Source organism: Ictidomys tridecemlineatus, chromosome 7 (genome assembly GCF_052094955.1).
Source record: "Ictidomys tridecemlineatus isolate mIctTri1 chromosome 7, mIctTri1.hap1, whole genome shotgun sequence".
NCBI classification, from domain to species: domain Eukaryota; kingdom Metazoa; phylum Chordata; class Mammalia; order Rodentia; family Sciuridae; genus Ictidomys; species Ictidomys tridecemlineatus.
The window spans coordinates 176,237,988-176,252,715 of NC_135483.1; the positions used below are offsets into that span (position 1 = coordinate 176,237,988).

At 35.6% G+C, this 14,728-nt stretch overlaps 1 protein-coding gene across 10 annotated transcripts in view; it reads left to right on the forward strand.

Annotated features, from left to right (window-relative positions):
* The first annotated feature begins 3,157 nt into the window (after window positions 1-3,157).
* The window catches only part of Spag16 (sperm associated antigen 16), an 872,559-nt gene continuing 860,988 nt past the window's right edge, over window positions 3,158-14,728 (forward strand). For 7 of the 10 annotated variants that reach the window (XR_013424290.1, XM_040294874.2, XM_040294876.2 and 4 more), the window contains exon 1: window positions 3,158-3,381. Coding sequence is in view for 6 of the 10 variants with exons in the window: in XM_040294874.2 (XP_040150808.1) it covers window positions 3,255-3,381 (127 nt within the window). In the remaining 4 variants the exon portion in view is untranslated. The other 3 variants (XM_040294878.2, XM_078017967.1, XM_040294879.2) reach the window with 3 other exon arrangements.

Genomic DNA, 14,728 nt, shown 5'->3' on the forward strand with positions numbered 1-14,728 from the left:
CAGAAAACTTCACTGAGAAATGAATTGGGAATTCCATTTTAGAAATAAGATGTACTTTTATGGTAAGTCTGTATCATGAGACATTGGATTGACACTCTTTGAACCAAACGGGCAAAGAATATGGGATAAAGGAGTTTTAAATGGATGGTAGTGTAAAAGGAAAAATATGTACTGTATGCTTCAAAATTTGATAATTTAATACCATAATTATTACTCCTTCTATGAATTCAGGAATTTTAAAAGTGGCTACCACTTACTTTGAACTTTTGGAAAAAAATAAGACAGCTTCTTTTATAAAAGATACATCAGTAAATGGTTTGGGCTCTATTATAGCAAATGAATGCCTATAACTTCTCAAAATTGAATACTACTTTAGTATATATTTGCATATGTGTATTCTTTGCTTTGAAAGTATAAATGCAGATAGTACATCCATTGTCAGATTCTTTTCTGGTTTTACTTTTAAAAATAATTTCACTTTTGCATAAATGGAGCATTTAGACTCAGAGGATGCCGAAGTCTGGCTGAGCACAAATCAAGTGGCTCGTGGCTTGTGATTTGTGCCCAGCCAGACTGCGGCAAGAGGAGATAAAATTTGTCCTTTGTGATGCTTCATTTTTACTGTCTCCATTGGTTTCCTTATTTACCTCTTTCAGGAACAGACTTAAAAAGAAAGTAGACAGGTTGCTGTTCATTCATCAAAATGTTAAGGCACTTTATCCCCCCACCCCACCATTTAAGGAAGTTTGTAAAATATACTAAAAAGGAAAGACTATAGGATAAAAATGAATTATAATTCAAACCACTACTGTGATCTACATTTTTCTATTGTCCATTAATAAGGCCTTTACACCCCTTTCTAAATAAAGCAGCAATTAGCAGAATGAGAATTCTAGCATAAAATCTTTTTGTTTAAAGTTCATTCCTTACAAGGACATACTACTTCTAAGATAATAGCGATTACTGATTCTGTTTTCATTTGTTAAGATTTACAAAATAAAATGTTAAAGTTTCTTTTAATTAAAATCTTTAAAAGCATTGATGGTTAGGTCTCTAAAGTGTGTTGCAGATTGTAGTTTTGCCACAGATACCACAGATATTTGCCACAGATATTATCACCATTTTGTAACCTTTAAATTTGCAACCCATTATATGGACATAAACAGATTGGTAACTCAATTAGTTATTTGGAATTTTTAGAGAAATAAACTCACAGGTTTACTTTTTTTGGAATGTAGTTAGTGATACTTCTTAGAGTTACAAAACTTACTTAAGCCCTTTTGACAAGAATCTTTCCTACTTCTTCTCTGCCTTATGCAGTGGATACCAGTCATATTTTTTATGACTATATTAAACTATTTCCCTTTTAAAAATACTACATATTTCTAAATTATTTATATTTTATCTCAAAACTGCTCATATAAATTCCTTACAAATATAATATCCAGTTTGGGCTTGGCATATTCACTCAATATTTTTAGCAGTTTTTTTTTCCAATTACTTATTAAATTTAACGTATACCAGATATGTTAAATGTTTTTCACTTATTTCAGGTACTCTATATTTAGTAAGCTAGATATTTAAACTCACCGTTTTAGAGAATAGGAAACTAAGGTTTAGAGAGCTTAAGTTAATAAGGTAACACAGGAGGGCTAGTATACAAGTCTATCTGTAGAAGAAGACATACTACATCTAAGAATCAAGAAAAAGGAGCTGATGTAACAGACAAAATAAGTAAAAGTAAACATTAATTGTTCTGAGAGACCCTGCTTTGTGGCTCTCAGGTTTCTACATGTATTGCTGGGTGTGCCAAAAGCACAAGGCCCAGACCACTCCTTACCTAGGTCATTTTTCAGGGCTCGATTTACAGGAAACAACCTTGAGAGATGAGGTAATGCCTCACTTTGAAACAAAGAGCAGACTTTGTATAAAAGCAGTGAATTTCCCAGTTTCAAAAAACTTCTACATTTTCAGCTCCCTGTAATTGTTCCTTGCATTTCATGAACACTCAGGATATGGTGATGTGAGAACTCAATGACAAAGAGTAGGTTAGGTAAAGAATACATACTTTACAACTCTCTACCTATCATGTGCAGTTGTGACTCTTGTTTATTCTAAAAACAAAACAAAGCAAAAATCAATTAGATTTAATAGAAATAACTGCTATCTCTTAGTGTTACTATGTATAGTAAATTCTTAATGTTTTATGTTGTTTTAATCCTAACAACAACACATTGAGGTGAGTAATATTATCACCATTTTGTAAATGAGGAAACTGAAGCCTAGAAGCATTAAGTAGTGCAGAGGACAGTATCCAAGGTTTCACGGGGAGTAAGTGGTGGAACCAGGTTCTGATTGCAGTCTCTTTGGCTCCAACATCAAGGTTCTCAAATCACCTCCTTAGAAAGCTCCCACTACTTTTGGTAATAAATGAGAGCTTTATAGAGTCACTGTTTAACATTGATATTAAGAAATGTAGAATAAAGAAGAATCTGCAGAGGAAAAGGTCTTAGAAATGCTTCTGATATATACACAGTATAAATTAAGACTCTGTCAGTAATAGAACTACACGTGATTGGGCAAAGAGCATCTATTATACTTTCTGTAGGGCCATGCATGTAGCTTTGTCTTATCAAAACCAATCAAATACTACCCTAAGTCCCAGGGTTTGAAACCAAACTGAAAAATGGATGTCTAGATAAACGCATTAAAGAATGAAGGAAGGAATTGACTAAGGCAATCGCCCTCATTCTTGATTGCTGAGCGTCTGAGTACCGTCTGCTAGTTCTCCTGGGTCAACTTCTCAATTATGATTTCTAAAACTTTATTTTTTCTTCCAGGCATTGAGTATATTGAACTCTACATACATCTAAATTCGGGCACTGATAATGGGCACATAAGAGCCAAGAGAAAGGCAATTTAGGGAAGAAAACGAAGTGAGAAGGAAATGATAGGGTCAAAGCGAAAGGAAACCCAGCTGTCTCAGTCAGAAGATGTAATCCAAGCCCACAGTTTCTAGCCTCTCATCCACTCCTGCAGCCGCTCGCCGAGTTCCCTGGTAACTAGGCAACGGCGTTACCCTAGTAACTGGGGAAGCGCACCGGCGTGGTCAGCTTTCCCTTGCCCGGGACTGGCCCCGGGGAGTGCTGGGATCTCGCGAGAGCTGCGTGGGGCTGTCGGAAATCGTTCTCGCTCGCAGTTGCCCTTAGGGACGACAGTGGGCCCGCCAGGGGCGGAGGCCGGGAGCAGGGCCGATGGCTGCTCAGGCAGGCGCGCCCGACTCCGCTCTGCGGGACCTGGAAGAAGCTTTGGGTCTGGGTTTGACGGCAGACGGGGATGTGGGGGATGCGGTGGCCGCCGAGGGCGCCTACTACTTGGAGCGTATCCTTCCCGTATAGGCGTGGCCCTCAGCGCTCGGCTGTGGGGACGCGTGTTGAGGGTGAGGGGCAGTCTGTGGAGGCTGGGGTAACCCAGCAGGCCCGGAGGTTGTGGGACCTCAAGGTGGAGTCTTGGTACTACGGTCCCCTAATAGCCCATTCACTGTATTTCTCCCTTTAGGAATGTTCCTCTTAGAAGAAGAGTTAGGAGGCCTTCCAGGACCTTGAACTCAGCAACCACTCCATACATGTTGGATAGAGGGTTGCCTTTTATGTTAAAGTGTCTCAACCCACCTTTCACTTAATGGGTTTCCTAAATAAATCCTCAAGCTTTTAGATAACTGTCACAATAAGTTAACTTGGGAAATGCCAAGAGAGTAGGGAAAGACTTCTGTCCTTGGGCTCTAATGAGCTGAAGCTGGTGGGCACTTTAATGATTCTCTCACCCATGATCCTGTAGGTGGTCCGGCTGTCTGTGCTTAAATGATTTATCTCAGTAGCATCACCTTTCTGAATTCTTTAAATTTTGGCTAAATAATAACTACAACAACAACAACAACAATAGCTATTTTCCTGTGCGACCAAAATTGAATAACCATATATGGATAATTAGGTTCATTGTTTATTTTTAAGCCTTTAAGAGTTCCCTTCCTCTAGGTGTATAGGTTAATGGAACTGGATAGATTTGGAGGGTTTGTGGGAAAAATATATCTAACGCCTTTCTTTGGGCAAATAAGAGAGAAATGGGTATATAGTTTACTCCTAAAGGTATCAAACGCCAAAATCCCCTCCCCCGTTTTTTGTGCAACTATCCCCCTACTTTTAATTCAAGATGTTAGAGATCCAGCAATTTTTTTTTTTTTTTGTGGACTTTGGCAGGCCGATTAACCTGTCCTGACTCAGTCTCAGTACAAATCCATGCTTTTAAGAAGCCATAAAGAATTTAGTGGAACGATTACAGAAAATAAGTCATATTTTATTGGATGTAAAAATGGTATTTACAGGAATATAAGTTTAAATGTTTTGAAATCCGTTGGAATGAAAGATATGTGTGATTTAATGTCACAAAAAATGTTTTCATAGCCCTAATAGTCTGTTTTTTTTTCCAGTAATACTCTTTTCAAATTAAAAATGGTTCAGATTATTCTTTCTGAGCTTACCTATGTCAAGTATAGTTTTCCAATATCCTTAACTAGCAAACAACCACCAAGCATCTTGTCATATTTGTGTGCAGTAAAATAATTTCTCTGAATACTTAGTTCTTAACATGAGAATACCACAATAAGATAAAATTTTTGCAGATACCTTTGTAAAATAGATGATAGGATTCCAATGTAATGAAATGATAGGATTCCAACAGTGAAAATCCGATTTACTTAATTTGCAGGGAGATCACTGAGTCACAGCTGCCAACATGTAGCAGTTTGCATACCTTATCTTCTTCAAATAATCACATTAACACATAAATATAAGTAACTCAAACTTCAGAATTCTATTATCCAATTTGTGAATTATCTGGCTCATTTGCTTTTCTTCCATCTCTCTGGTTGACTGATTACTATTTTGTGTTTGAATCAGAAGTCAGTCAGGGGATAGCAAAGTTAAACATTTAAGCAGTCAGTTTTGCTCTATTCAATGTTCGGGGAAGAGGTTTAGTCATGGGAGAGGCTTTAACTTTTAGTTAAAATGAAATTTGAAAATTACTTGTGAATGCCAATTATCCTAGTATCCCTGGGCTCTCTTCACATGCATAATTAAGAGTTGACTGTATAATGTTATTTGACATTGTTTCTTAAGGCAATTATGATAGTTACCGAAGTGAGACTTTCTTGGGTTTAAAGACTTTAGCTCTCAGGTAATTTAATTGAGCTACTTCAGTGGATAAATAAAATTATAATATATTCAGATGAGTCAGAAATACGATGTCCTCCACTTTGCACATATACTTAATTATTTAACCTACTGCATTTGGCCCTGGCCTTCCCTTATTTATGATTGAGCAGATGCTCCTAATATAGACAGTGAACAATCAATATTTAGTAAGGAAATTAATACAGCCCTTTTCTTTAATCTCCTAGCTGTATCAATGCCTCCTATTTCTTTTCTGAAGAGCTTCACAATATCATTGCTCTTATGTTTTAAACTTCAATAAGTTCATATACAAACATAAGCAACATAGTTCTCAGCTATCATTAAAGCTTTAAGAAATCTAGTTATGACGTACATGAATCCTCTGTAGAACTCTGTAGAATTGTGAAAATATCTGCAGCACTATAAATAGGAATGTAGAGGACTTAGTAGGTGTCTCCAGAACTTGGAAAGAAGGTTGGTTGTCTTTTGTGAATGAGTACTCTATTACAAACCAACGTTAAGTTGCCTGAGTATTTTAAAAATTGTTTTTTTTTTTAGTTGTAGATGGTCAAAATACCTTTATTTTATTTACTTATGTTTATGTGGTGCTGAGAATTGAATCCAGTGCCTCACACATGCTAGGTAAGTGCTATGCCACTGAGCTACAACTCCATCACCTGGATTATAGGAGTGTCTAGGGGTTGGCTGCTTGTTAAGTTGTGACTGTGGCCATTTGGGAGTGCCCAATTCCAATTGGCAGAGGCAAGCTAGAATGAATTTTTACTAAGAAAGCTAAAGGTTAATTGGTTTTCTTGTTACTTGTCAAAGAAAGACCTTGTTAAGTAAGGAAGAGTAATGGAATGCATAGACCTTAGAAATAGTGGAGCCCTCGAAGTATTTGTTACCTGTCTCCCTTTATGCATGCTCCTCCCCTAATTACCTTTTGCTTATTTCATCCTTCTATACCTACTAAGAATTTGTTTTCTTAGACTATGAATATAGTTTGCTGGCCACTGAAAAGGTTTCCTCCATTCTCATCAGCAATATCTCAAGTGAGGTTAAGCCAGTCTTTTGAGGCTAATCATCTATGGATGGAGTCCCAAAGTCACCTGTTTCTGAAATTGCAAAATTAAAGATTTCAGATCCTGAAGTAGGAGATAGCCCTAGACTGGGCTGTGTTATCTCCCATATAGAATGTATATTTGTCTTAAGTGAAATATTTAGTCTTTCACTGAAATAGTAATGTTCACTAATAACTTTAATTAAGCTTCTTGTCATTTTTGCTTTTTATTATTATTGTTTTTGGCATTTATTGTTGCAGAAACAAGCATAACTGTAATTAAGTAAAGGAAACTAGAAACCTGAATGTTTCCCTCCCTTCCTTTATTATACCCTTAGATGAATTGTTCCCTTTGAAAACCTCATTTTCTTTTATTGTAAAATGAAACTTCTCCAAAATGTTTTTATTACTAAGTTGAAAGACATTTGTAAAATAATCATTATGTACTCAGTGTATTTACTATTACCATTTGAAAACCTACTTTGTCCATGAGTGGTTAGATATTATAATATATGTACCCTACATATATTCAAATAAGAATAGACAATTGGAATGTAGAAATAGACCAAGAGCTGTGTTACTAAATCCAGGTTGTTTAATTTTACAAGTGTAAAGTTGTATATCGGGAGCTGTGGCTCATTCCTGTAATCCCAGGGCTCTGGAGGCTGAGGCAGGAGGAGTACATGTACAGAGCTAGCCTCAGCAATTTGGCAAGGCCCTGAGCAACTTAGTGAGATCCTGTTTCAAGATTAAAAAGCAAACAAACTGGGCTGGGTATGTGGCCCAGTGGTTAAGTGCTCCTGGGTTCAATCCTCTCCCCCCAAAACAACAACAACAACAACAAAAAACCCAACAAAACAAAACCCCCAAAACCCAAAAATGTTTAGGCTATTCAGATGGAAGAAATTGTGTTTTGTTCTATGACCTCTAATCTAGGGAAACTTAATATACACATGAATCATCCATGGATCGAAGATTCTAATATAGTAAAACCAGGTGAGGACTGAAATTCTGCAGTGCTAACAAGCTCCCAGGTGATGCTGGTGTTGCTTTTCTAAGGATTATAATTGCAGTAGCAAGCCTGTAGACAAATATCTTGATCTTTACCTTTTACATTTTCAGATAGGAGTATAGTATGTAGAGCTTATTTATTTGGATATTTTGATTTAGAAGTTGGAAAGACATCATCACCCACTATGAGATGTATGAGTCTTCTATGTGGAAAAACATGAAAAACATATTTTTTGGCTTCTAAGGTGTGTGATAACTATCTAGGACAGGAATGGCCACTATGTTTTTACTCTCTTCAATCTATTCACTTGGTAGTGACTCCTTGATATGAGGCATTATAAGAATTCTTAGATCTCAGGAGGACTTGGTGGAAGGACTACTAGGAGCAGAAAAACAATGGGGGAAGGTGATAGCACAGTTATTTGCCATCTTTGATCTGTATTATTCAGCTACCTTTTTACTGGCATTCCTAAGAAAGGGAAGATGAATGTGATGTTTGCTATTTATAATACCTTTATAATTGAGCAAGTAAAATGTTGATTATGGACAATCCAGGTTAGATTTCAGATTACTTCTGTGTACATTGGGTCTGAGGTGATGGCCAAGATTATAAAGCAATTTTTGTCTACAGTAGCTTTGGGAAATCATGTAAAATATAATTAACTATTTTTCACTGTATTTCTTTATAAAGATGTTGCTGCTGACCTTGGTCAGCTCCTGTAAATGAGGCAACAGAAGAGACTGGCATATGAGGAACTTTGTATGTTGCTCACATCTAAAAACTGTTAATTAGTTTCTGATTCTGGTCCATTTGCAGAACTTTCTTTGTTATTCCTTCTAACCAACTCTGACCACAAGTTCTGCTCCATTGGTCCAGCAGAAATGCTTCTTTGAGGTAGTCTCAAAGTTGTGCCTTCTATAGTACCATGGTTGGTGTTGGTTGACCTGGCAATTTCAGTGTAGGTGTTATGTGGGTCTATTTTCTGTAGGACCTTCAATGTCAGGATCTGTTGTAGATTCTTCTAGTGCAGAAACTTTTATTTCATCTATAGTGACCGAATACTCTGGAACTGATTTGTATTAGACAAAATCACGAGTCCTCCTAAATTCCTTCCAGAACAAGTGGAGATGGGATGAAGTGGGAGCCTCAATCTATGTCTAGACTGTGACTTTAGGATATAGAAGTAGGTGGTGCTGTGGGCTGTGGCTTCAGAGAAAATAGTCATAGGAAGTACCCTGAGCAAGACCAGTCTAGGTCAAACAGTCAGATCTGAGGACAACAAATAAGGTGGTAAAAATTGAATTTTGGAACTGGAGTTCAGCTGTGTTCTTTGAAGGAATACCAGGAAAAAGTGAGTTTTGTAAGGGTTCAGAGCCTGCTTGGCATTTTGAAACTGATCATGAGCCAGAATGCTAGCTTATTATTTCAGTGGAAAAATGACAGCATGAGAACTGTGATCAACTTAATTGTATGGATATTTTCTGGAGTTCAGGATCACCCACAAGATTAAATTACAGATGAGAAAGTTGCTCAGCAAAAGTAGGACCAGATTAAAGGGTTTTGTCTTTTAGACAATTCTTGATGAATTGCCCTTTTCCACTCTGGCAAGATTGCTTTTCAAAGAAGTGCTTTACAAACTTTTTTATACATGGTGCTCTAGCAGACCTTACTTCACTGTCTTTAAGGCTATCCTAAGGGCCAAGGGGATCAATATCTGTACAATATAGCGTTTTCTTTATGAGAACTCAAGAGTGTAATTTCTCTGAGGCATTGAAACCAGAAAGTGTTGTACATCTGCTGAGAAACTCATATGTTTTCATTGGGTGAATACTGTATTGGTATCTGATTATAGTCCCATCTTTACATTGACTGATGGGAGTCTTGGAGTCAAATCTGTGGCTTGGCATGAGACCCATGACATATGCTACATATTTTCTTTTATCTTATTTCTACTGTTTCCTTTCTCTCTTAAGTTCCACATTCACTTTTTAAATATTTGTTATGACATGCAGATTTGTAAACTGCCACTTTATAATTAATTAATTTGTGTGTTTGTCCCTATGTTGCTAGCTAGCCACATAGACAGATGCATACAAACATGCATGCCAAAGCACATTTATTTCTTCAATAACATTGCAATATGACATTTAAACTGAATTGCTTCTGAAATGATTTTCTGTACAAATCATATTGTGGGCACTTACAAATATCAATCAAAGAGGATACATGTTCCTGTTTTGGGTGTTTTGTCCTTTGCTTGACTTTTTTGTCTCATTAATCTTTTGGCCTTGGTTAAATTAATCTTTGGGTCTTTGGGTCTTTATTCTTCTCTTTCCTCTGGGGTCTTCAAATTGAGCTGTTTAAGTGACTTTGATTTAACTCTTGGTTACATGCTAGAGAGTTCAGAAAAAATATGTGATGTGTGCTCATTACCTGGGATATTGATAAAAAAATTGCACATTGCTATTTTGTCATTGTAGAGACAATGTAGTATAGTAGAAAATCCATGATGTTTATGTTAAAAAAAACTTGTTTCTGTCATTCTTAGCTATGTGATCTTGGGCACATCTCTTGATCTTCCAGATTCAGTCTCTTAATTTTTATTTTAGAGATGGCAGTATCTGTTTCATTTAATCTCATAAGTTTATGTCAAAATTAATATGGTTATGGTCCATGTGAAAATAAATTGGGAGTTATGCTTCATAAAATGTTACTTATTTTCCTAATAATATTTTTTTGAGTGTGAGGAAACAATATATTATTAGTGATTTAAAGTCATTGTATAGAGTATTTGCTGGTTAGGAGTTACAGATGTCTGGAATTTCTGGTGCTGTAAAGATAAATCCCTTTTCTCCTCTCTATACAATTATGTTCAGCAACCTATGATGTAGCACCTCTTACTCATAAAATCTAGTCTGTGGTTGACTTACTTACAATTTTAGTCTGTTCAGGTGATTTTGGAATATTTACATTTTCAGTTTCATATAGTATGAATATGAAGGATGGTATTGCTTTTCTGGAGACTGTTAAAAAGGAATGCTTTCAAAGTCACTTTCTAGTAGCTCTCAGAAGGGGGCACACTTTTCCATAATAAAGCGACTAACTTTCTCTAGCTGAAGTTCAGAAGATTTTATCACTTTAAGTAAATTATATCAGAAAAAAATGTAGAACTGGAGGGAAATTTAGGATATCTTTTATTTACCTATTCATCCTAACCTTAACCTATGGGAGAAGTGGAGCAGGGAGACTTATGAAATTTCTCCACAGATATTCATATCTTTCCAGAGTAAGGAAAATAGTAATAGCAAATAGTTGTATAGCATCTGCTATAAACTTGGCACCATTCTAAATGCTTTCCATATATTATCTCTTTTAAATCTCTTAAAACCCTGTAAGGCAATATGGTAGCTAGCCAGCCTCTAAAATGATGCTCAGTAATCTCTACCTCTTGGTATTCTTGCTTTTGTATAGTCCTCCCATAGTGAATAGGGTTGACCTGTGTAACTGATAGGATATTGAAAAAAATGATGAGGAGTAATTGTTGTAAAAGATATTGTGACTTCCACCTCTTGAACTGCTGGTTCTGAGGGTAGCTAGCCACTGATCTTGAAGATGTTCAAGAAGCCTGTTGAGAAATCCATATGGAGAAGAACTGAGGTCTTCAGCCAACAATTACTATAATTTCAGTGAGTAATTCTTGGGAATGGATACTGCTGAATTAGCTTAGCCTTCATATGACTGCCACCTGCTGTCATCTTGACTGTGAAAGATTCCTAAATCAAACTGTTCTAGCTAAGTGGCTCACAAATTATCAATGCACAGAAACTCTGAGTTAATAAATGTTGTTCCCTTTAAAAAGTTTTATTAAAATGTGATTGACAAGGGGCTGGGGATGTGGCTCAAGCGGTAGCGTGCTCGCCTGGCATGCGTGTGACCCGGGTTCGATCCTCAGCACCACATACCAACAAAGATGTTTTGTCCGCCGAGAACTAAAAAAAAAAAATAAATGTTGGAAATTCTCTCTCTCTCCTCTCTCACTCTCTCTCCTCTCTCTCCTCTCTTAAAAAAATGTGATTGACAAAATTTATATATTCAATACTACACTGTATTTTGATGCACATTATCTTATACATTGTGAAGTGATTACCACAATCAAGGTAGTTAATGTTTTTATCTCTTATAGTTATTTTTTTTAACTTTTTGGTGAAAAACTTAAAATCTGTTCTCTTCACAAATTTCAAGTATACAACACATTTTCATTAACTATAGTCACCAGGCTGTACATTAGGTCTTCAGAACTTATTCTTTTTACAACTGTAAGTTTCTGCTCTTTGACCAACATTTCCCATTTCTTCTACTACCAAAAGACAGTAGAAATACTGTTTATTTTTGTGAGTTGGATTTTTTTTTTAGATTCTGCACTTAGGAGATATTGTATGCAGCTTATTTTTCTGTCTAATTTATTTCACTTAAAATAATTCCCCCTTGGTTCATCTACATTGGTAGATATGACAGCATTTACTTTTTGATTTTCCAAGTCTTATATTTGAGGCAGTTTGTTTGTTATGCAGTAACTAATAACAAAGAGATTTTGGTACTTTGAGTGGGGTGCTAACATAAGAAATATTTTAAAGTAACAGAATATCTTTGGAACTGGGGATTAGCAGATATTAGAATTCCTTTAATTATATGTTAGTGAAAGCTAAAATACATTGAATAGATTGCCAACAGCTAAAATACATTGAATCTATTGCCAACAGCCTCCACAGAAAACACTAGGCTTAAGATTATAGGAGAATGAGGCAAATGCTATTGGAATAGATAACTTATATAACTAGGCACTTCAGTTGTTGTAGTACTTAATATGGATGGATTTAAGTTACAGGATACATACCACTTTAGCTAGTTTTTTTGACTCTGATTATTTTTTACTATACCATTGGGAGAGGCATTCATGTTTGATTGTAAGATACTATTTTATTTTTTGTGACAAATTACCTAGTATCTGAGGATTGGTCCTATTAGAACTAGCTAAAGTGTCTCCTATAAGTGGTAGTGATAGGGATAGGGCAGAGAGTATAGTGTGATTACTTATGATAGAGCTGAGAAAGGAATGCATTGAGAGGTTTAGAACTTTCTTAAAGATAATTGGAAAACTGAGTATGTATACATCCCAGAAAACCTGTGAAGAGTATTACAACACTGTGAAGAGGCAGTACAACACTGTGAAGCCTGAACTTTTAAAAAAATTTGTTCTTTTTAGATATTCAAGATACTGGAGTGTAGTTTGACATAATATACATACACGAAGTATAACTTCCAATTCTTGTGGTTGTACATGATGTGGAGTTACACTGCTCTTGTATTCATATATGAACATAGGAAAAGTTATGTTTGATTCTTTCTACTGTCTTTCCTATTTCCATCCCTTCTCCCTTCCCTTCATTCCTTATTGTCTAATCTAATGAACTTCTATTCTTCCCTGTCCCACAACTTACTGTGTATTAGCATCTGCATATCAAAGAGAACACTTGGCCTTGGTTTTATAGGATTGGTTTATTTTACTTAGTATGACAGTTACTAGTTCAGTCCATTTTCTGGTAAATATCATAATTTCATTCTTCTTTATGACTGAGTAATATTCCATCATGTATTTATACCACATTTTCTTTGTCCATTTATCTCTTGAAGGGCACCTAGGTTGATTTCATAGCTATTGTGAATTAAGCTGCTAAAAACATTGATGTGGCTGCATCATTGTAATAGTCTGATTTTAAGTCCTTTGGGTATAAACTGAGGAGTGGGATAACTGGGTCAAATGTTGATTCCATTTCAGGTTTTCTGAGCAATCTCCATACTGCCTTCCGGAGTAGTTGCACTAATTTGCAGTCCCACTAGCAATGTATGAGTGTACCTTTTCCCCCACATCCTCGCCAACATTTATTGTTATTTGTATTCTTGATAATTGACATTCTGACTGGAGTGAGATGAAATCTTAGTACTTAGTTTTAATTTGCATTTGCTTGGAGATGTTCAACATTTTTTCATATATTTGTTGACCATTTGTATTTCTTCTGTGAAGTATCTGTTCCATTCCTTTGCCCAGTTATTGATTGGGTTATTCATTTTGTTTGGTGTTAAATTTTCTGAGTCCTTTATATATCTTGAAGAATAATGCTCTGATGTGCAGGTGGCAAAGATTTTTTCCCATTCTGTTGTCTCTCTCTTCACATTCTTGATTTTTTCCTTTCCTTTAGTTTTATACCATCCCATTTATTCTTTTTTTAAAAATGTTTTTAGCTGAGGATGGACACATATCTTTATTTAAATTTTTTTTTATTTTTATGTGGTGTTGAGGATCAAACCCAGTGTATTACACATGCGAGGCAAGCACTCTACCACTGAGCTACAACACCAGCCCCTGTTTATTGATTTTTGATTTTACTTTTTGTGGTTTAGGAGTCTTGTTGAGGAATTTGGTTCCAAATTCCACATGATGGAGAGTTGGGCCTATTTTTCTTCTAGTAGGTACAGGGTCTCTGATCCTTGATCCACTTTGAGTTGAGTTTTGTGCAGGGTGAGTAATTAGGGGTTTAATTTCATTTTGCTACATATGGATTTCCAGTTTTCCTAGCACTATTTGTTGAAGAAGCTATGCTTTCTCCTATGTATTTATGGAAACCTTTGTCTAGTATGAGATAATTGTATATATGTGATTTTATCTCTGTGTCTTCATGTCTGTTTTGATGCCAATACCATGCTGTTTTTGTTATTACAGCTCTATAATATAATTTAAGGTTTGATATTGTGCTGTCTCCCAGTAAAGCCTGAATTTCTGAAGCTGATTCCCAACTCACTTGTGTCCTAGCTTTGAAACCTGGTTCTTCTGATTCCTGATTTATAAGATGGAAATAATAATAGTTCTAGCCTCATAGACAGGGTGAGGATAAAATGATTTAATACATGGAAAACTAGTAGAGGAGTACATGGATTCTATTAAATACTGTGTAAATGTTATCTCCTTTTGTTAAAAATAACAGAGATGTCATTCATCAAGTCTAGTTTCTAATAGACAATTTTTTATAACCAGCAGGGAAATGAAAAATAGACTAATCTCATCTTTGATTTTTATAACCATTACTTTGAACTAAAGTGTTTAATTCACACCTTTTAAGCTTGACATACCATGTCAGTATAATAATTTAAAAAATGTAAATATACCAACCAAAACCAAAATCAAAGAATCACGACTGTTATATTATTTATTTTAATGTAAAGTATTATCTTAATGTTTTGTTATTATGTTTGCAATTTTTTAAAGTCCTGTGGCAGTGCTCCCAGAATTTTTTTCATTAGAATCTTTTCCATTGCTATTTAATTGCTTAAGAATTAATAAAATATGAATTTTGATTACTTTATAGTGTATAT